Source organism: Salvelinus fontinalis, chromosome 29, assembly GCF_029448725.1.
Source record: "Salvelinus fontinalis isolate EN_2023a chromosome 29, ASM2944872v1, whole genome shotgun sequence".
Taxonomy (NCBI): Eukaryota; Metazoa; Chordata; class Actinopteri; order Salmoniformes; family Salmonidae; genus Salvelinus; species Salvelinus fontinalis.
In genome coordinates, this window is record NC_074693.1 from 13,506,570 (window position 1) to 13,533,053 (window position 26,484).

Here is a 26,484-nt window from a genome sequence, read left to right on the forward strand (position 1 = left end):
GTCTCTAAAGTGATCTGCTGCTACATCTCTACTCTATAAAGTGATCTGCTGCTACATCTCTAGTCTATAAAGTGATCTGCTACTACGTCTCTAGTCTATAAAGTGATCTGCTGCTACATCTCTAGTCTATAAAGTGATCTGCTACTACGTCTCTAGTCTATAAAGTGATCTGTTTCTTCCTGTTAGAGCTCCATCTCAGATCAGGTGCATAGGTTCAGAAAGTCTTTAATATCGAGAGTTTGGGACTATAAATCAAATAAAATCAAATAAAATTTATTTTATAGACCTTCGTACCAGGCTATGAGGAGTGGCCAGTCCTCTTCTGGCTGTGCCGGGTGGAGATTATAACAGAACATGGCCAAGATGTTCAAATGTTCATAAATGACCTGCATGGTCAAATAATACTAATCACAGTGGTTGTAGAGGGTGCAACAGGTCAGCACCTCAGGAGTAAATGTCAGTGTGCTTTTCATAGACGATCATTAAGAGTATCTCTACCGCTCCTGCTGTCTCTAGAGAGTTGAAAACAGCAGGTCTGGTGAACAGGTCAGGGTTCCATAGCCGCAGGCAGAACAGTTGAAACTGGAACAGCAGCAAGGCCAGGTGGACTGGGGACAGCAAGGAGTCATCATGCCCGGTAGTCCTTACTCATGGTCCTAGGGCTCAGGTCCTCCGAGAGAGAGAAAGAAAGAGAGAAGGAGAGAATTAGAAAGAGCATACTAAAATTCACACAGGACACCGGTTAAGACAGGAAAAGTACTCCAGATATAACAAACTGACCCTAGCCCCCCGACACATAAACTACTGCAGCATAAATACTGGAGGCTGAGACAGGAGGGGTCAGGAGACACTGTGGCCCCATCCGATAATACCCCCGAACAGGGCCAAACAGGAAGGATATAACCCCACCCTCTTTGCCAAAGCACAGCCCCCGCACCACTAGAGGGATATCTTCAACCACCAACTTACCATCCTGAGACAAGGCCGAGTATAGCTCACAAAGATCTCTGCCACGACACAATCCAAGGGGGGGGGGGGGGGGGGGGCGCCAACCCACTATAAGGTTCTATCCGGATTTGTGTCAAAATTTGAGTTATTGGCAAAACCGTTTTCTGTTCAATGTTCCTTACCTACAGGGCATTAGGAAAGTATTCAGACCCCTTGACTTGTTCCACATTTTGTTACGTTACAGCATTATTTCTAAAATGGATAAATACTCAATACCACATAATGACATCACAATACCACATAATGACATCACAATACCACATAATGACAAATCCTAAAAAGGCTGTTAGAAACTTTTGCAAATGTATTAAAAATATAAAACAGAAATACCTTATTTACATAAGTATTTGTAATACATTTGCACACATTTCTAAAAACCGTCATTATGGGGTATTGTGATGTCATTATGGGGTATTGTGATGTCATTTTGAGGTATTGTGATGTCATTACGGGGTATTGTGATGTCATTATGGGGTATTGTGATGTCATTTTGAGGTATTGTGATGTCATTACGGGGTATTGTGATGTCATTATGGGATATTGTGTGTAGATTGCTGACGAAATTGTTTTCTATAATACATTTTAGAACAAGGCTGTAAAGTAACAAAATGTGGAAAAAGTTAAGGGGTCTGAATAGCCTCGAAAGCCACTGTATAGTGTATCTCAGAATCATATTTTTGCGGATAGAACCTTATAGTCCCAAGTGCTCATTATGTTGAGGTGTCATTACCCATAATTCCACTTTATTACCCAGAGTTCCTCAGTCATGAAGGAGACCTTGAGGCTGTGGGTATACCGGGCCACAGTATTGGCTTTACTTACAGCTCTGGGGGTTGTTTGTGTGTGTGTGTGTGTGTTTGTGCATGTGTGTGTGTGTGGAAACGGAACGGAGGTAATGAGAGTCTCTACCTGATCGATTCCAGATGCCCTTGCAAATTAACTTTGTCAACAGCAATCTGGTAAACTCTGGCAGTGGCTTGGCGACTGAGTCAAGAACAGTGTCCCCCAGCAGCTTGTCTGTGCGGTAGTACTTACTCTAAAGTTGAAGACAGCTGCGTATAGATTGAGAAATCTGTGAACCAAGGAGCACAAGCAATCTCCAAATGTATGTTATAATCAATTTATATGTATACGATTATTTTCTCGCCTTATATGACGTATTATGGTGTTTTCCAAAAGAAGGGCACCAGAAGGTTGTGCTTTGACTCACGTCTCTCGATCCCTGGCTAAATAAAGGTTAAGTAAATAAAAACATAGAAGCTTCAAACATAGAAGTCTTTAGATGATAGTCTGACAAAGTGGAGTGGGCTGCATACGACAACAACTCTTTGCACCGCAAGCAATTTAAAACGTTATGTTGTCAATCGATTGATATTTTGTATGATTGACGATATGTTGACGATTCTCAACCCTATATGACTTATTAGGTTGTGTAAAAAAATATAAGTGGGGGGGGGGCGGGGGGGGTTCTCAACTTCACAACCAGTTTGTCCTTGACTCATGGGTGAATCCCAAATGGCACCCTGTTCCCTTTTTAGTGCACTACTTTCAACAAGGGCCCATATGGGCTTTGGCACCCTATTCCCTTTTTAGTGCACTACTTTTACCAGGGCCCATAGGGGCTTTGGCACCCTATTCCCTTTTTAGTGCACTACTTTTACCAGGGCCCATAGGGGCTTTGGCACCCTATTCCCTTTTTAGTGCACTACTTTTACCAGGGCCCATAGGGGCTTTGCCACCCTATTCCCTTTTTAGTGCACTACTTTAAACAAGGGCCCAAGGGTCTTCACCCACTTTAAACTTCACTGGTAGTATCACTGGATTGCTTGTGCTTTTTCACCATTTAATATCTTTAAAATCGTTTAGGCCGTTACAGTATTTAGTTCATAGAGGGATTATGTGAGAAAAAAATAAATATATTTGGGATCAAAAATCCCATTATTCCATATAAGAGAAAAGATGATGAGAGATATTACATTTTATAATGCATGAACATCTTGGTATTAAACTCTGTTCTCTCTCCCTCTTCCCTCCCCAAATCTCAGGATCAAACTACTCTATCTATAATCTCTGCATGGTTTAGGAGGTAACTGTCGAGTTGGATTGCCAGGCATAGCTCACTACGATGTACTCTGACAGTAGAAGGACTTCCCTGTACGATGTACTCTGACAGTAGAAGGACTTCCCTGTACAATGTACTCTGACAGTAGAAGGACTTCCCTGTACGATGTACTCTGACTTCCCTGTACGATGTATTCTGACAGTAAAAGGACTTCCCTGTACGATGTACTCTGACAGTAGAAGGACTTCCCTGTACAATGTACTCTGACAGTAGAAGGACTTCCCTGTACAATGTACTCTGACTTCCCTGTACAATGTACTCTGACTTCCCTGTACGATGTACTCTGACAAGTAGAAGGACTTCCCTGTACGATGTACTCTGACAGTAGAAGGACTTCCCTGTACAATGTACTCTGACTTCCCTGTACGATGTACTCTGACTTCCCTGTACGATGTACTCTGACAAGTAGAAGGACTTCCCTGTACGATGTACTCTGACAGTAGAAAGACTTCCCTGTACAATGTACTCTGACAGTAAAAGGACTTCCCTGTACGATGTACTCTGACAGTAGAAGGACTTCCTTGTACGACGTACTCTGACTTCCCTGTACGATGTACTCTGACAGTAGAAGGACTTCCCTTTACGATGTACTCTGACAGTAGAAGGGCTTAGTGACACGTAGTGACATGGCATCAGTAACTGTCTTTAAATAAATAACTTTTTTCTGCAATGGATAGATGCGACAAACCTTGATCCAGATAGTGATTAGGTCAAATTGATCAGATCACGAAACTCACATGGTGGTGCAAGGTGTAAACAATGCTATTGTATCATTTGAAGTGTATGTATGACATGTATCACAGTAGAAGGGCTTAGTGACAAATAGTGACACGACAGTACGTCCAAGGCATTCAAGCTTCAGTAATCCTATTTTGGCCATTCTCCAGTTCACCGCTCTCTGAGACATTAGGAACTCTGTGGTATTTGTAAGTAACCTTTTTTGGTTCACTCTGAATGCACTGTGAAGGCTTAGTACGGAGGAGACAGAGAGGTCTTGGTTGACATTTGACAGATATTGTGTGGCGGAGCACAGTACCGGCCCTGGAAGGCAGCTGGAGACCTAGATGGATGTACACCAGTTTACAACATTGCATAGCCTGGTTAAACCAGATTGAAAGACTTAAACCAGTGTAGCTACAGATTTCAGTCTGGTTTAAACAGGCTATCAGTTATCTACAAACATGTCTTTCTTCTCAAGTTAACCTACAGTCAGGAAACAAAGTAGACAAGAGAACACTAAGGGCGGTTTGTGTCTGGGAAACCTGCCCTTCACCAGAGACAGGTATATACAGTACTAGTACGGTAAATCAGTCCAATCTAATCAATAGTTACACTTGAGATCATCCCTTGAATCATCCCATTTAACACCTCTCCTCAATCCCTCTCCTCCATCCCTCTCCTCCATCCCTCTCCTCATCCCTCTCCTCCATCCCTCTCCTCATCCCTCTCCTCCATCCCTCTCCTCATCCCTCTCCTCCATCCCTCTCCTCATCCCTCTCCTCCATCCCTCTCCTCTACCCCTCTCCTCCATCCCTCTCCTCATCCCTCTCCTCCATCCCTCCCCTCCATCTCTCTCCTCCATACCTCTTCTCCCATCCCTCTCCTCCATCCCTCTACTCCATCCCTCTCCTCATCGCTCTCCTCCATCCCTCTCCTCCATCCCTCTCCTCCATCCCTCTCCTCCATCCCTCTCCTCATCCCTCTCCTCCATCCCTCTCCTCATCCCTCTCCTCCATCCCTCTCCTCATCCCTCTCCTCCATCCCTCTCCTCATCCCTCTCCTCCATCCCTCTCCTCTACCCCTCTCCTCCATCCCTCTCCTCATCCCTCTCCTCCATCCCTCCCCTCCATCTCTCTCCTCCATACCTCTTCTCCCATCCCTCTCCTCCATCCCTCTACTCCATCCCTCTCCTCATCGCTCTCCTCCATCCCTCTCCTCCATCCCTCTCCTCCATCCCTCTCCTCCATCCCGTTCCTCCATCCCTCTCCTCATCCAAACTTTTAGGATGAATCAAGCTATTGTATTTTTGATTCACTATATTTTTGTGTGTAAAGGCTCTACATTTTCTTTTTTTGATTTCATAAATATTTTCCTAACTCTAAATAATATACAAGATCAGAGTATTTTTAAATCAACCAATTAGTGTTGAAATGGAGATGAATATTTGTGTATTTAAGCCTACATGGCTTTGTTTCATTGGTCCCTGACATTCTCAACCGTTCTCTCCATGTATTCTAGTGTCAGTCGAGAAAACCATACTGAATGTGATGGCTTTAGATAAATGTACTGAAAACTCCTATTAAATTAAAACTCCATTAGAAAATCTTATTGGCCGGTATGTAGGAGAGTTTTCAGCGGTTGAATTACATATATTCAGTACGTAAGGGAACCAAGCCTGCAAAGCCCGTTACACACCCGCGTAAGGTAAGTGTGAATTTTTTATTTATTTCACCTTTATTTAACCAGGTAGGCAAATTGAGAACACGTTCTCATTTACAATTGCGACTTGGCCAAGATAAAGCAAAGCAGTTCGGCACATACAACAACACATAGTTACACATGGAGTAAAACAAACATACAGTCAATAATACAGTGAAAAATAAGTCTATATACAATATGAGCAAGTGAGGTGAGATAAGGGAGGTGAAGGCAAACAAAATATATATATAAATAAATAAAAATATAAAAAGGCCATGGTGGTGAAGTAAATACAATATAGCAAGTAAAAAAACACTGGAATGGTTGGTTTGCAGTGGAAGAAGGTGCAAAGTAGAGATAGAAATAATGGGGTGCAAAGGAGCAAAATAAATAAATACAGTAGGTAAAGAGGTAGTTGTTTGGGCTAAATTATAGATGGGCTATGTACAGGTGCAGTAATCTGTGAGCTGCTCTGACAGCTGGTGCTTAAAGCTAGTGAGGGAGATAAGTGTTTCCAGTTTCAGAGATTTTTGTAGTTCGTTCCAGTCATTGGCAGCAGAGAACTGGAAGGAGAGGCGGCCAAAGGAAGAATTGGTTTTGGGGGTGACCAGAGAGATATACCTGCTGGAGCGCGTGGTACGGGTGGGCGTTGCTATGGTGACCAGCGAGCTGAGATAAGGGGGGACTTTACCTAGCAGGGTCTTGTAGATGACCTGGAGCCAGTGGGTTTGGCGACGAGTGTGAAGCGAGGGCCAGCCAACGAGAGCGTACAGGTCGCAGTGGTGGGTAGTATATGGGGCTTTGGTGACAAAACGGATGGCACTGTGATAGAGTGCATCCAATTTATTGAGTAGGGTTTTGGAGGCTATTTTGTAAATGACATGACCGAAGTCGAGGATTGGTAGGATGGTCAGTTTTACAAGGGTATGTTTGGCAGCATGAGTGAAGGATGTTTTGTTGCGGAATAGGAAGCCGATTCTAGATTTAACTTTGGATTGGAGATGCTTGATGTGAGTCTGGAAGGAGAGTTTACAGTCTAACCAGACACCTAGGTATTTGTAGTTGTCCACATATTCTAAGTCAGAGCCGTCCAAAGTAGTGATGTTGGACAGGCGGGCAGGTGCAGGCAGCGATCGGTTGAAGAGCATGCATTTAGTTTTACTTGTATTTAAGAGCAATTGGAGGCCACGGAAGGAGAGTTGTATGGCATTGAAGCTCGCCTGGAGGGTTGTTAACACAGTGTCAAAAGAAGGGCCAGAAGTATACAGAATAGTGTCGTCTGCGTAGTGGTGGATCAGAGACTCACCAGCAGCAAGAGCGACATCATTGATGTATACAGAGAAGAGGGTCGGTCCAAGAATTGAACCCTGTGGCACCCCCATAGAGACTGCCAGAGGTCCGGACAACAGACCCTCCGATTTGACACACTGAACTCGATCAGAGAAGTAGTTGGTGAACCAGGCGAGGCAATCATTAGAGAAACCAAGGCTGTCGAGTCTGCCGATGAGGGTGTGGTGATTGACAGAGTCAAAAGCCTTGGCCAGGTCAATGAATATGGCTGCACAGTACTGATTCCTATCGATAGCGGTTAAGATATCGTTTATGACCTTGAGCGTGGCTGAGGTGCACCCGTGACCAGCTCTGAAACCAGATTGCATAGCGGAGAAGGTATGGTGGGATTCGAGATGGTCGGTAATCTGTTTGTTGACTTGGCTTTCGAAGACCTTAGAAAGGCAGGGTAGGATAGATATAGGTCTGTAGCTGTTTGGGTCAAGAGTGTCCCCCCCTTTGAAGAGGGGGATAACCGCAGCTGCTTTCCAATCTTTGGGAATCTCAGACGACACGAAAGAGAGGTTGAAAAGGCTGGTAATAGGGGTGGCAACAATTTCAGCAGATAGTTTTAGAAAGAAAGGGTCCAGATTATCTAGCCCGGCTGATTTGTAAGGGTCCAGATTTTGCAGCTCTTTCAGAACATCAGCTGACTGTATTTGGGAGAAAGAGAAATGGGGAAGGCGTGGGCGAGTAGCAGAGGGGAGGGCAGTGCTGTTGACCGGGGTAGGGGTAGCCAGGTGGAAAGCATGGCCAGCCGTAGAAAAATGCTTGTTGAAATTCTCAATTATAGTGGATTTGTCGGTGGTGACAGTGTGTCCTATCTTCAGTGCAGTTGGAAGCTGGGTGGAGGTGTTCTTATTCTCCATGGACTTTACAGTGTCCCAGAACTTTTTTGAGTTTGTATTGCAGGAAGCAAATTTCTGCTTGAAAAAGCTAGCCTTGGCTTTTCTAACTGCCTGTGTATACTGGTTTCTAGCTTCCCTGAAAAGTTGCATATCACGGGGGCTGTTCGATGCTAATGCAGAACGCCATAGGATGTTTTTCTGTTGGTTAAGGGCAGTCAGGTCAGGAGAGAACCAAGGGCTATATCTGTTCCTGGTTCTAAATTTCTTGAATGGGGCATGCTTATTCAAGATGGTGAGGAAGGCATTTAAAAAAAATATCCAGGCATCCTCTACTGACGGGATGAGATCAATATCCTTCCAGGATACCTCGGCCAGGTCGATTAGAAAGGCCTGCTCGCTGAAGTGTTTCAGGGAGCGTTTGACAGTGATGAGTGGAGGTCGTTTGATCGCTGACCCATTACGGATACAGGCAATGAGGCAGTGATCGCTGAGATCTTGGTTGAAAACAGCAGAGGTGTATTTGGAGGGCAAATTGGTTAGGATGATGTCTATGAGGGTACCCGTGTTTACGGAATTGGGGGGATACCTGGTAGGTTCATTGATAATTTGTGTGAGATTGAGGGCATCAAGCTTAGATTGTAGGATGGCTGGGGTGTTAAGCATGTTCCAATTTAGGTCGCCTAGCAGCACAAGCTCTGAAGATAGATGGGGGGCAATCAGTTCACATATGGTGTCCAGAGCACAGCTGGGGGCAGAGGGTGGTCTATAGCAGGCGGCAACAGTGAGAGACTTGTTTTTAGAGAGGTGGATTTTTAAAAGTAGAAGTTCAAATTGTTTCGGAACAGACCTGGATAGTAGAACAGAACTCTGCAGGCAATCCTTGCAGTAGATTGCAACACCGCCCCCTTTGGCCGTTCTATCTTGTCTGAAAATCTTGTAGTTAGGGATGAAAATGTCAGAATTTTTGGTGGTCTTCCTAAGCCAGGATTCAGACACGGCTAAAACATCTGGGTTGGCAGAGTGTGCTAAAGCAGTGAACAAAACAAACTTAGGGAGGAGGCTTCTAATGTTAACATGCATGAAACCAAGGCTATTACGGTTACAGAAGTCATCAAAAGAGAGCGCCTGGGGAATAGGAGTGGAGCTAGGTACTGCAGGGCCTGGATTCACCTCTACATCACCAGAGGAACAGAGGAGGAGTAGGATAAGGGTACGGCTAAAAGCTATGAGAATACCAACTGCTGAGAAGTGCGTAGGAAAGGCGTAAATGTCCTAAGTCTGAATCGGGCCAATAAAGAGAATCTCTGTGATGGAGCTGTTCAGAGATAGATAGATAGATACCTATTTGATATCTGAGGTACATGAACACAGTGTACAGTTTTCAAAACAGCCCACTGAGTCTGTGTCCCCCCCCCCTCGCCATCCTATGCAACAGATTCACCCCTTTAAGAAACTTGTAGTGTGTTAACCCAGCACCATAGAATATAAGGGGTAAGTACATCCCAGTATTTCAGTGAACATCAGTCATGGGTTCTTCTAAAGCCTTTGTGATAGAGCTAATGACTGTCTAACTCAGATTGTAGAATTAACATTTCAGAATTAACATTTTCCGAGAACCAAACCCAGTGACAGAAAACATCTTTGCTGTGCCAGGATGATAATATGGACGACAATAACCTTATCTGTGTTGAACCGCCTGTGTGTGTGTGTGTGTGTGTGTGTGTGTGTGTGTGTGTGTGTGTGTGTGTGTGTGTGTGTGTGTGTGTGTGTGTGTGTGTGTGTGTGTGTGTGTGTGTGTGTGTGTGTGTGTGTGTGTGTGTGTGTGTGTGTGTGTGTGTGTGTGTGTGTGTGTGTGCGTGTGTGTGTGTGTGTGTGTGTGTGAACCTTCGTTCCTAATTATGACTGCAGGGAACAGGGAAGACAGACTTTAACAAATAACCTTTACAGCTGTCATCTCTGCACACGTCATCTCTCCAGAGACCAAGGTACTGAGCTCTTATAAAATCATTAGTTAGTTTCTCAGATCATAATGTCGGAAATGAGGTGACACTGCTGCTGTGACTGATGGGGTAACTGAAGATATAACAGATATTGTTTTTTTTTTTGTTGAAGGGGAAACATTACGCATGAGTTCATAAGGGCAACACTTTCAAGCTATTGCGTTTCTATTGGGAAGTGTTGCAGAGTCGATGACTGTCCTTTCAAAGGCTCCAAAAAAGGCTCCCAAAAATCTCTTGGTTCTTTCTGGTTGATCTCGAGCTTCTGTGGCATATTCTCACAAGACTAATTTTCTATTTGTTTCAGTGTGTGTGTGTGGACCTTTGGGCCAGCCAGAAGCCAGCAGGAGGCTGGTAAAAGACCATGCTGATGACATGAGCTATAGAGAACACAGACTCAGGGCATCAACACTGAGCAGAGGGCAACGTAGAGGTCGCACACGCACACGCACACGCACGCACGCACGCACGCACACACACACACACGGCCGGTAATGGCCGTTCTGCCCCTCTGCAAAACTAGAATAGTCCCAGTAGTTAAAATTACGTTGAAAAGATGTCTTAAAATACGTATTTTCCAGAAGTTGAAGATTTAGGTCCTGAATGAAAGGTGAAAATACGTATTTTTCAGACATTGGGATCAAGTTAATTTTCGGTTCTGAATTAAAGTTGAAAATACGTATTTTCCGGACATTGGAATCAAGTTAATTTTCGGTTCTGAATTAAATTTAAAAATACGTATTTTCCGGACTTTGAAAATAAGTATTTTCTAGATGTTTAAATCAGTTAAAATTTTCGGTTCTGAATGAAAGTTGAAAAGACGTAGTTTATAGACGTCTATGTTTGGGCCAAATCGAGGCTGATCCAGACCGGACACAAAAACACAACGTCTGCGAACGGGGGAAGTTAAGGCTGGTCCGGACCGGACACAAAAACACAGCGTCTGCAAAACGGGGAAATTAAGGCTGATCCAGACCGGACACAAAAACACAACGCCTGCAAAACGGGGAAATTAAGGCTGGTCCAGACCGGACACAAAAACACAACGCCTGCAAACGGGGAAATTAAGGCTGGTCCGGACAGGACCTAAAACAGACGTCCAGACCGGCGTCAGCATCGGACCGTGCTTATTGAGGTATAGCCTACAGTGTCGACATCTATGGCCTATCGTTTGTAAAACAGGCTGTTTCACTGGCTTTATTAGTCCTGATTCCTGTGACTAATCAATGTGGCTATTTAAGCTCTGAATATCAGCTATCCAACTTTATCAGGAGGAGTGATCCTGAGCCTATTTGCAGTGTGTTTACATAACGGGAAATGCAGAAGTGTTTAATTTTCCTGCTATGATCAGCTCGCCAAAAAAAATTACAGATACAAACTTGAAACCACTGATCATGACAATTTAGCCCACGGGATGAAACTCCTGGACAGCACTTGTGAGTATCCTGATTGTCCATTCCATATTTGTAACGGTCGTTTTCCTCCTCGTCAGAGGAGGAGCATGGATCGGACCAAAACGCAGCGTGGGTTGAATACATGTTTGTTTTATTAAAGAAAGACGAAGACGGAAAAACTCTTAACAAACTACAAAACAATAAACGACGATAACAGACCTGAACTTGTGAACATATAACATGAACGCACGAACAGGAAGGAACACACGAATGACATGAACGAAACGAACGAACGAAAACAGTCCCGTGTGGCACAAACACTGACACAGGAACAATCACCCACCAACAAACAGTGTGAACAGCCTACCTAAATATGGTTCTCAATCAGAGGAAACGTAAAACACCTGCCCCTGATTGAGAACCATATCAGGCTAGTTAACAACCCTAAACATAGAAACAAATAACATAGACTGCCCACCCCTACTCACGCCCTGACTATACTAAACAAAGACAAAACAAAGGAAATAAGGTCAGGAACGTGACAATATTAACCATTATACTTTGACCTGCCCTGTTTTTAGGATATGTTGTTTGTTAACATGCAAGCGCATATTTTTTTATTTGATTGGGCGTCATTTAGGTAAGACTACTTGATCGGAGAAACTTGCACGATGAGAAAAAGTGTTCGTCTCATTACATTGTCATCCGTTTTTATCTCCAGTCTGTAGGCTACAGAAAAGGCCACATACTCTTTCTACCATATCCTCCATCTGCTACATGATTTATGTCAGATGGTTTTCTTGACGGAACGTTAGTGGAATGCCTCGGCGATGCATCTCTCCAACCCCGGAGAGGTGAGCCGGGAGTGGACAAGAGACATATGTTGTGTCCCTTGCCTTTGACAAAGTGGGCACTGCTTATCACAGGGCGGCATCAGAGCTCATCATTTATAAGCCCATATGCCACAGGTTGAGAGCAATTGTAATAGTTTTTTTTTTGGGGGGGGGGGGGCAGAATTATGTGAGGTTTAATGTGTTGTTGGAGGTGCATCTTGGCCATAGACTGCCATCCTAATCCTGCCTAATGACAAGGCCAGCCATGCACAGACAACAACACAGGGTGACCAGAGGGAATTTATTGCTGTAAATGTAGGGAAAATATAAATATTATTATGTCAAGAAGACAATGGAGATGTGCTCTATGTTGAGTGATGGCATAGAATTATGTCCAAACTGTCACAGAAGTTGTATGTCGTTTCTTGTAATGTGAAATGTATTTTGGTTTTAACCGTGTTTTCATGCTAACTTGTTAGCTATGCTAGCTAGGTAGGTCTCCTCCCGTTAGTCATGTACACTGTTAGCTAATCAAAGGGCTACCCAGACCCCTCTTTTACGCTGCTGCCACTCTCTGTTTATAATCTATGCATAGTCACTTTAACTCTACCTACATGTACATATTATCTGAATTACCTCAACTAACACATTGACTCTGTACTGGTACTCCCTGTATATGGCCTCGCTAGTTATTTTACTGCTGTCAGCGATTGTGTGCAGAGATGTAGCGGAGTCAGGCGCAGGACACAGGTTTTGAGCAACACAACGGAGTTGACTCAAAAATCAAGCAAAATTACAAATAGGAATAATTACAAACACACTAGCACATACAACAACCACTAACGACACAAACAATCACGGACAGAACAGAAATGTATGCCAGAGGGTTAAATAAGGAACATGATAGGGGAAATGAAACCAGGTGTGTGTAATACAGACAAAACAAAACGAAACTGAAAAATGGATCGGTGGTCACTAGAAAGCCGGTGACATCGACCACCGAACACCACCCGAACAAAGAGAAGGGCCGACTTCAGCGGAAGTCGTGACCACTGCTGCCGTTGAATTATTTGTTACTTTTATTAAAAAAAATTTTTACTTATCTATTTTTGACTTATTAACACTTATTAAAAAGAATATGCTTAACTTCTTAAAGCATTGTTGGTTAAGGGCTGGTAAGTAAGCATTTCACTGTAAGGTCTACTACACCTGTTGTATTCAGCATTTCACTGTAAGGTCTACTACACCTGTTGTATTCGGCATTTCACTGTAAGGTCTACTACACCTGTTGTATTCGGCATTTCACTGTAAGGTCTACTACACCTGTTGTATTCAGCATTTCACTGTAAGGTCTACTACACCTGTTGTATTCGGCATTTCACTGTAAGGTCTACTACACCTGTTGTATTCAGTATTTCACTGTAAGGTTTACTACACCTGTTGTATTCGGCGCATGTGACAAATACAATTAGATTTGAATTGTCGTACTTGAGTAAAAGTACAAAGTAAATGTAAATGCTATACATCAAATTCCTGATATTAACCAGACGGCACGGCTTCCTTAGTATTATTAGATTGTTCTGACAGACAGGGGGCACACTCCACCACTCAGACAAACTAAGCATCTGTGTTTAGTGAGTCCGCCAGATCAGAGGCAGTAGGGATGACCAGGGATGTTCTCTTGATAAGTCTGTGAATTGGACCATTGTCTGTCCTGCTAAACATTCAAATTGTAACGAGTGCTGAAGGACTACCATCTTTGCAGCACTCCATCAATCAGACCTTTATGGTAGAGTGGCCAGAAGGAAGCCATTCCTCAGTAAAAGGCACATGACAGCCCGCTTGGAGTTTGCCAAAAGGCCCCTAAAGACTCTCAGACCATGAGAAACAAGATTCTCTGGGCTGATGAAACCACGATTGAACTCTTTGGCCTGAATGCCAAGCGTCACGTCTGGAGGAAACCTGGCACCATCCCTACAGTGAAGCAAGGTGGTGGCAGCATCATGCTGTGGGGATGTTTTTCAGCGGCAGGGACTGGGAGACAAGTCAGGATCGAGAGAAAGATGAACAGAGCAAAGTACAGAGAAATACTTGGTGAAAATCCACTCCAGGGCGCTCAGGACCACATACTGGGGCGAAGGTTCACCTTCCAACAGGACAATGATCCTAAGCACACAGCTAAGACAATGCAGAAGTGGCTTCGGGACAAGTCTCTGAATGTCTTTGAGTGGCCCACCCAGAGACTTGAACCCAATCGAACATCTCAGGAGAGACCTGAAAATAGCTCCCCATCCAACCTGGCAGAGCTTGAGAAGATCTGCAGAGAGGAATGGGAGAAACTCCTCAAATACAGGTGTGCCAAGCTTGTAGCATCATACCCAAGAAGACTCAATGCTGTAATTGCTGCCAAATGTGCTTCAACTAACTACTGAGTAAAGGGTCTGAATACTTATGTAAATGTGATATTTCTGTTTAATAAAAATTTGCTAACATTTCTAAAAACCAGTTTTTGCTTTGTCATTATGGGGTATTGTGTGTAGATTGAATCCATTTTAGAAGAAGGCTGTAAAGTAACAAAATGTGAAAAAAAGTAACGGGGTCTGAATACTTTCCGAATGCACTGTATTTAAAATACTTTTAGACTTTTCTATTAAGGTATTTTTTACTTTTATTCAAAGTATGACAATTGGGTAGTTTTTCCACCACTGATACAGAGTGTAGTCTACCTGTACATGACCACATCTACAGTAGTGCTGCATGTCACGAGGTATATTCATGGGGTGCTACAGGTCATGAGGTATATTCATGGGGTGCTACAGGTCATGAGGTATATTCATGGGGTGCTACAGGTCACGAGGTATATTCATGGGGTGCTACAGGTCACGAGGTATATTCATGGGGTGCTACAGGTCACGAGGTATATTCATGGGGTGCTACAGGTCATGAGGTATATTCATGGGGTGCTACAGGTCACGAGGTATATTCATGGGGTGCTACAGGTCACGAGGTATATTCATGGGGTGCTACAGGTCACGAGGTATATTCATGGGGTGCTACAGGTCACGAGGTATATTCATGGGGTGCTACAGGTCACGAGGTATATTCATGGGGTGTTACAGGTCACGAGGTATATTCATGTGGTGCTACAGGTCACGAGGTATATTCATGGGGTGCTACAGGTCACGAGGTATATTCATGGGGTGCTACAGGTCACGAGGTATATTCATGGGGTGCTACAGGTCACGAGGTATATTCATGGGGTGTTTCAGGTCACGAGGTATATTCATGGGGTGCTACAGGTCACGAGGTATATTCATGGGGTGCTACAGGTCACGAGGTATATTCATGGGGTGTTTCAGGTCACGAGGTATATTCATGGGGTGCTACAGGTCACGAGGTATATTCATGGGGTGTTACAGGTCACGAGGTATATTCATGGGGTGTTACAGGTCACGAGGTATATTCATGTGGTGCTACAGGTCACAAGGTATATTCATGTGGTGCTACAGGTCACAAGGTATATTCATGGGGTGCTACAGGGCACGAGGTATATTCATGGGGGGCTAAAGGTCACGAGGTATATTCACGGGGTGCTACAGGTCACGAGGTATATTCATGGGGGGCTACAGGTCACGAGGTATATTCATGGGGTGCTACAGGTCATGAGGTATATTCATGGGGTGTTACAGGTCACGAGGTATGTTCATGTGGTGCTACAGGTCACGAGGTATATTCATGTGGTGCTACAGGTCACAAGGTATATTCATGGGGGGCTACAGGTCACGAGGTATATTCATGGGGTGCTACAGGTCACGAGGTATATTCATGGGGTGCTACAGGTCACGAGGTATATTCATGTGGTGCTACAGGTCATGAGGTATATTCATGGGGTGCTACAGGTCACGAGGTATATTCATGGGGTGTTACAGGTCACGAGGTATATTCATGTGGTGCTACAGGTCACGAGGTATATTCATGGGGTGCTACAGGTCACGAGGTATATTCATGGGGTGCTACAGGTCACGAGGTATATTCATGGGGTGCTACAGGTCACGAGGTATATTCATGGGGTGTTTCAGGTCACGAGGTATATTCATGGGGTGCTACAGGTCACGAGGTATATTCATGGGGTGCTACAGGTCACGAGGTATATTCATGGGGTGTTTCAGGTCACGAGGTATATTCATGGGGTGCTACAGGTCACGAGGTATATTCATGGGGTGTTACAGGTCACGAGGTATATTCATGGGGTGTTACAGGTCACAAGGTATATTCATGTGGTGCTACAGGTCACAAGGTATATTCATGGGGTGCTACAGGGCACGAGGTATATTCATGGGGGGCCAAAGGTCACGAGGTATATTCACGGGGTGCTACAGGTCACGAGGTATATTCATGGAGGGCTACAGGTCACGAGGTATATTCATGGGGTGCTACAGGTCATGAGGTATATTCATGGGGTGTTACAGGTCACGAGGTATATTCATGTGGTGCTACAGGTCACGAGGTATATTCATGTGGTGCTACAGGTCACAAGGTATATTCATGGGGGGCTACAGGTCACGAGGTATATTCATGGGGTGCTACAGGTCACGAGGTATATTCATGGGGTGCTACAGGTCACGAGGTATATTCATGTGGTGCTACAGGTCATGAGGTATATTCATGGGGTGTTACAGGTCACGAGGTATATTCATGTGGTGTTACAGGTCACGAGGTATATTCATGGAGTACTACAGGTCACGAGGTATATCCATGGGCTGCTACAGGTCACGAGGTATATTCATGGTGTAACGGCGTTCCTTCTCCTCTTCATCCGAAAAGGAGGAGTAGTGATTCGACCAAAATGCAGCGTTGTAGTTCAACATATTATTTATTTAAACAAGACACAAAACGAACTATACTTGATAAACTACAAAACAAATAAACGACGTAGACAGACCTGGACACGAACTTACATATAACGTGAAGAACGCATGAAACAGGAAACAGACTACATAAACCGAACAAACGAACAAACAAACCGAAAACAGTCCCGTGTGGCGCAACAACATAGACACAGACACAGGAGACAACCACCCACAAACAAACAGTGTGAAAACACCTACCTTAATATGGCTCTCAATCAGAGGAAATGAAAACCACCTGCCTCTAATTGAGAGCCATATCAGGTCACCCTTAACAAACATAGAAACACACAACATAGACTACCCACCCAAACTCACGCCCTGACCGTCAAACACATACAAAATAACAGAAAACCGGTCAGGAACGTGACACATGGGGTGCTACAGGTCACAAGGTATATTCATGGGGTGCTACAGGTCACGAGGTATATTCATGGGGTGCTACAGGTCACGAGGTATATTCATGGGGTGTTTCAGGTCACGAGGTATATTCATGTGGTGCTACAGGTCACGAGGTATATTCATGTGGTGCTACAGGTCACGAGGTATATTCATGGGGTGTTACAGGTCACGAGGTATATTCATGGGGTGCTACAGGTCACGAGGTATATTCATGGGGTGCTACAGGTCACGAGGTATATTCATGGGGTGCTACAGGTCACGAGGTATATTCATGGGGTGTTACAGGTCACGAGGTATATTCATGTGGTGCTACAGGTCACGAGGTATATTCATGGGGTGCTACAGGTCACGAGGTATATTCATGGGGTGCTACAGGTCACGAGGTATATTCATGGGGTGCTACAGGTCACGAGGTATATTCATGGGGTGTTTCAGGTCACGAGGTATATTCATGGGGTGCTACAGGTCACGAGGTATATTCATGGGGTGCTACAGGTCACGAGGTATATTCATGGGGTGTTTCAGGTCACGAGGTATATTCATGGGGTGCTACAGGTCACGAGGTATATTCATGGGGTGTTACAGGTCACGAGGTATATTCATGGGGTGTTACAGGTCACGAGGTATATTCATGTGGTGCTACAGGTCACAAGGTATATTCATGTGGTGCTACAGGTCACAAGGTATATTCATGGGGTGCTACAGGGCACGAGGTATATTCATGGGGGGCTAAAGGTCACGAGGTATATTCACGGGGTGCTACAGGTCACGAGGTATATTCATGGGGGGCTACAGGTCACGAGGTATATTCATGGGGTGCTACAGGTCATGAGGTATATTCATGGGGTGTTACAGGTCACGAGGTATGTTCATGTGGTGCTACAGGTCACGAGGTATATTCATGTGGTGCTACAGGTCACAAGGTATATTCATGGGGGGCTACAGGTCACGAGGTATATTCATGGGGTGCTACAGGTCACGAGGTATATTCATGGGGTGCTACAGGTCACGAGGTATATTCATGTGGTGCTACAGGTCATGAGGTATATTCATGGGGTGCTACAGGTCACGAGGTATATTCATGGGGTGTTACAGGTCACGAGGTATATTCATGTGGTGCTACAGGTCACGAGGTATATTCATGGGGTGCTACAGGTCACGAGGTATATTCATGGGGTGCTACAGGTCACGAGGTATATTCATGGGGTGCTACAGGTCACGAGGTATATTCATGGGGTGTTTCAGGTCACGAGGTATATTCATGGGGTGCTACAGGTCACGAGGTATATTCATGGGGTGCTACAGGTCACGAGGTATATTCATGGGGTGTTTCAGGTCACGAGGTATATTCATGGGGTGCTACAGGTCACGAGGTATATTCATGGGGTGTTACAGGTCACGAGGTATATTCATGGGGTGTTACAGGTCACAAGGTATATTCATGTGGTGCTACAGGTCACAAGGTATATTCATGGGGTGCTACAGGGCACGAGGTATATTCATGGGGGGCCAAAGGTCACGAGGTATATTCACGGGGTGCTACAGGTCACGAGGTATATTCATGGAGGGCTACAGGTCACGAGGTATATTCATGGGGTGCTACAGGTCATGAGGTATATTCATGGGGTGTTACAGGTCACGAGGTATATTCATGTGGTGCTACAGGTCACGAGGTATATTCATGTGGTGCTACAGGTCACAAGGTATATTCATGGGGGGCTACAGGTCACGAGGTATATTCATGGGGTGCTACAGGTCACGAGGTATATTCATGGGGTGCTACAGGTCACGAGGTATATTCATGTGGTGCTACAGGTCATGAGGTATATTCATGGGGTGTTACAGGTCACGAGGTATATTCATGTGGTGTTACAGGTCACGAGGTATATTCATGGAGTACTACAGGTCACGAGGTATATCCATGGGCTGCTACAGGTCACGAGGTATATTCATGGTGTAACGGCGTTCCTTCTCCTCTTCATCCGAAAAGGAGGAGTAGTGATTCGACCAAAATGCAGCGTTGTAGTTCAACATATTATTTATTTAAACAAGACACAAAACGAACTATACTTGATAAACTACAAAACAAATAAACGACGTAGACAGACCTGGACACGAACTTACATATAACGTGAAGAACGCATGAAACAGGAAACAGACTACATAAACCGAACAAACGAACAAACAAACCGAAAACAGTCCCGTGTGGCGCAACAACATAGACACAGACACAGGAGACAACCACCCACAAACAAACAGTGTGAAAACACCTACCTTAATATGGCTCTCAATCAGAGGAAATGAAAACCACCTGCCTCTAATTGAGAGCCATATCAGGTCACCCTTAACAAACATAGAAACACACAACATAGACTACCCACCCAAACTCACGCCCTGACCGTCAAACACATACAAAATAACAGAAAACCGGTCAGGAACGTGACACATGGGGTGCTACAGGTCACAAGGTATATTCATGGGGTGCTACAGGTCACGAGGTATATTCATGGGGTGCTACAGGTCACGAGGTATATTCATGGGGTGTTTCAGGTCACGAGGTATATTCATGTGGTGCTACAGGTCACGAGGTATATTCATGTGGTGCTACAGGTCACGAGGTATATTCATGGGGTGTTACAGGTCACGAGGTATATTCATGGGGTGCTACAGGTCACGAGGTATATTCATGTGGTGCTACAGGTCACGAGGTATATTCATGGGGTGCTACAGGTCACGAGGTATATTCATGTGGTGCTACAGGTCACGAGGCATATTCATGGGGTGTTACAGGTCACGAGGTATATTCATGGGGTGTTACAGGTCACGAGGTATATTCATGTGGTGCTACAGGTCACGAGGTATATCTCTAATGATTGCCTCGCCTGGTTCACCAACTACTTCTCTGATAGAGTTCAGTGTGTCAAATCGGAGGGTCTGTTGTCCGGGCCTCTGGCAGTCTCTATGGGGGTGCCACAGGGTTCAATTCTTGGACCGACTCTCTTCTCTGTTTACATCAATGATGTCGCTCTTGCTGCTGGTGATTCTCTGATCCACCTCTACGCAGACGACACTATTCTGTATACTTCTGGCCCTTCTTTTGACACTGTGTTAACAACCCTCCAGGCGAGCTTCAATGCCATACAACTCTCCTTCCGTGGCCTCCAACTGCTCTTAAATACAAGTAAAACCAAATGCATGCTCTTCAACCGATCGCTGCCTGCTCCTGCCCGCCTGTCCAACATCACTACTTTGGACGGCTCTGACTTAGAATATGTGGACAACTACAAATACCTAGGTGTCTGGTTAGACTGTAAACTCTCCTTCCAGACCCACATCAAACATCTCCAATCCAAAGTCAAATCTAGAATTGGCTTCCTATTCCGCAACAAAGCATCCTTTACTCATGCTGCCAAACATACCCTTGTAAAACTGACCATCCTACCAATCCTCGACTTCGGTGATGTCATTTACAAAATAGCCTCCAAAACCCTACTCAATAAATTGGATGCAGTCTATCACAGTGCCATCCGTTTTGTCACCAAAGCCCCATATACTACCCACCACTGCGACCTGTACACTCTCGTTGGCTGGCCCTCGCTTCATACTCGTCGCCAAACCCACTGGTTCCAGGTCATCTACAAGACCCTGCTAGGTAAAGTCCACCCTTATCTCAGCTCGCTGGTCACCATAGCAGCACCTACCTGTAGCACGCGCTCCAGCAGGTATATCTCTCTAGTCACCCCCAAAACCAATTCTTCCTTTGGACGCCTCTCCTTCCAGTTCTCTGCTGCCAATGACTGGAACGAACTACAAAAATCTCTGAAACTGGAAACACCTATCTCCCTCACTAGCTTTAAGCACCAGCTGTCAGAGCAGCTCATAGATTACTGCACCTGTACATAACCCATCTACAATTTAGCCCAAACAACTACCTCTTTACCTACTGTATTTATTTATTAATTTATTTTGCTCCTTTGCACCCCATTATTTCTGTCTCTACTTTGCACTTTCTTCCAATGCAAACCAACCATTCCAGTGTTTTTTAGTTTTTATTTTACTTGCTGTGTTGTACTCACTTCGCCTCCATGGCCTTTTTATATTTTATTTATTTATACATATATCTGTTTGCCTTCACCTCCCTTATCTCACCTCACTTGCTCACATTGTATATAGACTTATTTTTTTTTTCACTGTATTATTGACTATATGTTTGTTTTTACTCCATGTGTAACTATGTGTTGTTGTATGTGTCGAACTGCTTTGCTTTATCTTGGCCAAGTCGCAATTGTAAATGAGAACGTGTTCTCAATTTGCCTACCTGGTTAAATAAAGGTTAAATAAATAAAAATAAATAAAAAATATTCATGGGGTGTTACAGGTCACGAGGTATATTCATGTGCTAGTGGTGCTACAGCCAATGCATATTAATACAGACAGATTTATCCCCAGGTCAGTGAGCATAGGAGCCATACATGACTAGCTACTATCTCCTTGGATTACAGCCAGGGAAACAACACAAACAGGATTCAACTGAACATCATGTTGGGGCAGTTACCCATTTTACCGTATGCACATGTGCACATGTTGAACAGAGAACATAAATCCATAGCTAATGTCCCCTGACCTGCTAGGAATACAGACGTTATAAATCCCTGCAACATGAGATTGGACATTTATTTTGTAGTTTTTTTCTCTACTACTAGGAATTGCTTGCCTATGACATGTGAGTGGAGCATAATGGGATGTAATTGAATGACATATATATTATGACATGGGAGTGGAGCATGATGGGATGTAATAGAATGACTTGTATCTTTGGTTTGCCTTATAACCCACTCCCTCATCCTCTCCAGAGCGCAGGGGTCCAGATTAAGAGACAGGTCTGAGAGTGGTCTGGGGTTCAGATTAAGAGACAGGTCTGAGAGGTCAGGGGTTCAGATTAAGAGACATGTCTGAGAGTGGTCTGGGGTTCAGATTAAGAGACAGGTCTGAGAGTGGTCTGGGGTTCAGATTAAGAGACAGGTCTGAGAGTGGTCTGGGGTCCAGATTAAGAGACAGGTCTGAGATGGTCTGGGGTTCAGATTAAGAGACAGGTCTGAGAGTGGTCTGGGGTTCAGATTAAGAGATAGGTCTGAGAGGTCAGGGGTTCAGATTAAGAGACATGTCTGAGAGTGGTCTGGGGTTCAGATTAAGAGATAGGTCTGAGTGGTCTGGGGTTCAGATTAAGAGACATGTCTGAGAGTGGTCTGGGGTTCAGATTAAGAGACATGTCTGAGTGTGGTCTGGGGTTCAGATTAAGAGACAGGTCTGAGTGGTCTGGGGTTCAGATTAAGAGACATGTCTGAGAGTGGTCTGGGGTTCAGATTAAGAGATAGGTCTGAGTGGTCTGGGGTTCAGATTAAGAGACATGTCTGAGTGTGGTCTGGGGTTCAGATTAAGAGATAGGTCTGAGTGGTCTGGGGTTCAGATTAAGAGACATGTCTGAGAGTGGTCAGGAGTTCAGATTAAGAGACAGGTCTGAGAGTGGTCTGGGGTCCAGATTAAGACAGGTCTGAGAGTGGTCTGGAGTTCAGATTAAGAGACATGTCTGAGAGTGGTCTGGGGTTCAGATTAAGAGATAGGTCTGAGTGGTCTGGGGTTCAGATTAAGAGACATGTCTGAGTGTGGTCTGGGGTTCAGATTAAGAGATAGGTCTGAGAGTGGTCTGGGGCTCAGATTAAGAGACAGGTCTGAGAGTGGTCTGGGGTTCAGATTAAGAGACAGGTCTGAGATGGTCTGGGGTCCAGATTAAGACAGGTCTGAGAGTGGTCTGGGGTCCAGATTAAGAGATAGGTCTGAGTGGTCTGGGGTACCGATTAAGACAGGTCTGAGAGTGGTCTGGGGTTCAGATTAAGAGATATGTCTGAGTGGTCTGGGGTACCGATTAAGAGACAGGTCTGAGAGTGGTCTGGAGTTCAGATTAAGAGACAGGTCTGAGAGTGGTCTGGGGTCCAGATTAAGACAGGTCTGAGAGTGGTCTGGAGTTCAGATTAAGAGACATGTCTGAGAGTGGTCTGGGGTCCAGATTAAGAGACAGGTCTGAGAGTGGTCTGGAGTTCAGATTAAGAGACAGGTCTGAGAGTGGTCTGGGGTCCAGATTAAGACAGGTCTGAGAGTGGTCTGGAGTTCAGATTAAGAGACATGTCTGAGAGTGGTCTGGGGTCCAGATTAAGACAGGTCTGAGAGTGGTCTGGGGTCCAGATTAAGACAGGTCTGAGAGTGGTCTGGGGTTCAGATTAAGAGACAGGTCTGAGAGTGGTCTGGGGTCCAGATTAAGACAGGTCTGAGAGTGGTCTGGGGTCCAGATTAAGAGACAGGTCTGAGAGTGGTCTGGGGTCCAGATTAAGAGACAGGTCTGAGAGTGGTCTGGGGTCCAGATTAAGACAGGTCTGAGAGTGATCTTGGGTCCAGATTAAGACAGGTCTGAGAGTGGTCTGGGGTCCAGATTAAGAGATAGGTCTGAGAGTGGTCTGGGGTCCAGATTAAGACAGGTCTGAGAGTGGTCTGGGGTCCAGATTAAGAGATAGGTCTGAGAGTGGTCTGGGGCTCAGATTAAGAGACAGGTCTGAGATGGTTTGGGGTTCAGATTAAGACAGGTCTGAGAGTGGTCTGGGGTTCAGATTAAGAGATAGGTCTGAGAGTGGTCTGGGGCTCAGATTAAGAGACAGGTCTGAGAGTGGTCTGGGGCTCAGATTAAGAGACAGGTCTGAGATGGTCTGGAGTTCAGATTAAGACAGGTCTGAGATGGTCTGGTCACGGCTACAGTGGATCAGTGGAAGAGGAGGCTCTGTTGATTAACACATCTCCATTCTGTTCCCCTGAGGGAATATGTTCTACTGTAATGGATTACTGAAGCAACGTCACAGACAGAGGAACAGTGGATCCTGCATGTTTCTGTATGACTGACTGACTGTGAGTGCGTGTGAAGACATTTGTGTGTGTGTGTGTGTGTGTGTGTGTGTGTGTGTGTGTGTGTGTGTGTGTGTGTGTGTGTGTGTGTGTGTGTGTGTGTGTGTGTATGTGTATGTGTGTGTGTGTGTGCGCGTGTGCGTGTGTGTGTGTGTGTGTGTCTGCTGATGAAAATGAAGACTGACGTAACTATTCATAGAGAAACTATGGAGCGCTGGATGAAGGCTCAGCAGCACTACAGCATGAAGCAGATTATCATGTTATATATACAACTCACATATGTAGTAGTGAGGCATTCATGTAGGCTATAACATGACAACATCAGATAGCCTCTGACTTATGCGTTTCTTTGTTTGTATTGTTTGTTGGTATTGTTTGTTGGTTTTCTTTGTTAGCATTCTTTGTTGGTATTCTTTGTTGGTATTCTTTGTTGTTATTCTTTATGCAACACAGTCATTAGTTTTCTTTCTCTCTCTCCAGATTCTCACTTGTGACCTTCTGCACATTCCTTCCATCCATAAAGCCCCCTCCTGAGGGACATGCTGCAGTCCAACCCAACCACTATGTGAACATAGCCTCCCCAGTCCAGCTGGAGAGAGTGGATGTGAAGCACCAACAGTAGCGAGGTGAATAGCCAACAGTGTGCAAGTGACATTCTATGGTCAGCTGCAGGACAACAACAAGCACGGCATTATGTATGAATGATGTATTACGGCTTATACATTATGTATCGACAACACGATTAGCAAAATAATGCATCTCGAGGCATTATATTGAGCTTCTGTCCTCAATCTGGAAGTAACACAGAAGAAAAACCACACAGATTTATAGTTGAACGGTTTACATGTTTGAGTAAACTCCCCTCTTTATTGCGGTAAACTGTATTTGAAAGAATATTTGGTAAAGTGCATAGATCTAACACCCACCTGACCCATCTCTGATCTGACCCATCTCTGATCTGACCCATCTCTGATCTGACCCATCTCTGATCTGACCCATCTCTGATCTGACCCATCTCTGATCTGACCCATCTCTGATCTGACCCATTATCTCTGATCTGACCCATTATCTCTGATCTGACCCATCTCTGATCTGACCCATCTCTGATCTGACCCATTATCTCTGATCTGACCCATCTCTGATCTGACCCATCTCTGATCTGACCCATTATCTCTGATCTGACCCATCTCTGATCTGACCCATTATCTCTGATCTGACCCATCTCTGATCTGACCCATTATCTCTGATCTGACCCATCTCTGATCTGACCCATTATCTCTGATCTGACCCATCTCTGATCTGACCCATTATCTCTGATCTGACCCATCTCTGATCTGACCCATTATCTCTGATCTGACCCATTATCTCTGATCTGACCCATCTCTGATCTGACCCATCTCTGATCTGACCCATCTCTGATCTGACCCATCTCTGATCTGACCCATCTCTGATCTGACCCATCTCTGATCTGACCCATTATCTCTGATCTAACCCATCTCTGATCTAACACCCACCATCTCTGATCTGACCCATCTCTGATCTAACACCCACTATCTCTGATCTGACCCATCTCTGATCTGACCCATCTCTGATCTGACCCATCTCTGATCTGACCCATCTCTGATCTGACCCATCTCTGATCTGACCCATCTCTGATCTGACCCATCTCTGATCTGACCCATTATCTCTGATCTGACCCATCTCTGATCTGACCCATTATCTCTGATCTGACCCATCTCTGATCTGACCCATTATCTCTGATCTGACCCATCTCTGATCTGACCCATTATCTCTGATCTGACCCATTATCTCTGATCTGACCCATTATCTCTGATCTGACCCATCTCTGATCTGACCCATCTCTGATCTGACCCATCTCTGATCTGACCCATCTCTGATCTGACCCACTATCTCTGATCTGACCCATTATCTCTGATCTGACCCATCTCTGATCTGACCCATTATCTCTGATCTGACCCATCTCTGATCTGACCCATCTCTGATCTGACCCATCTCTGATCTGACCCATTATCTCTGATCTGACCCATTATCTCTGATCTGACCCATCTCTGATCTGACCCATCTCTGATCTGACCCATCTCTGATCTGACCCATCTCTGATCTGACCCATCTCTGATCTGACCCATTATCTCTGATCTGACCCATCTCTGATCTGACCCATCTCTGATCTGACCCATCTCTGATCTGACCCATCCATTCCTTTATCAGGGCTTCCTCTAGTCTACTGTATTACTGGACGATTCCTTTATTCAGGGCT

General features: G+C 44.8%; 1 protein-coding gene across 1 annotated transcript in view; it reads left to right on the forward strand.

The window, feature by feature from the left end:
- Positions 1 to 21,529, forward strand: part of LOC129827458 (uncharacterized) — a 77,714-nt gene extending 56,185 nt beyond the window's left edge. The window contains exon 2 of the mRNA XM_055888338.1: positions 20,401 to 21,529. Within this exon, the coding sequence (XP_055744313.1) occupies positions 20,454 to 21,161 (708 nt within the window). The 5' untranslated portion in view covers positions 20,401 to 20,453 and the 3' untranslated portion in view covers positions 21,162 to 21,529. The remainder of the gene's footprint in view (positions 1 to 20,400) is intronic.
- The last annotated feature ends 4,955 nt before the right edge of the window (positions 21,530 to 26,484 follow it).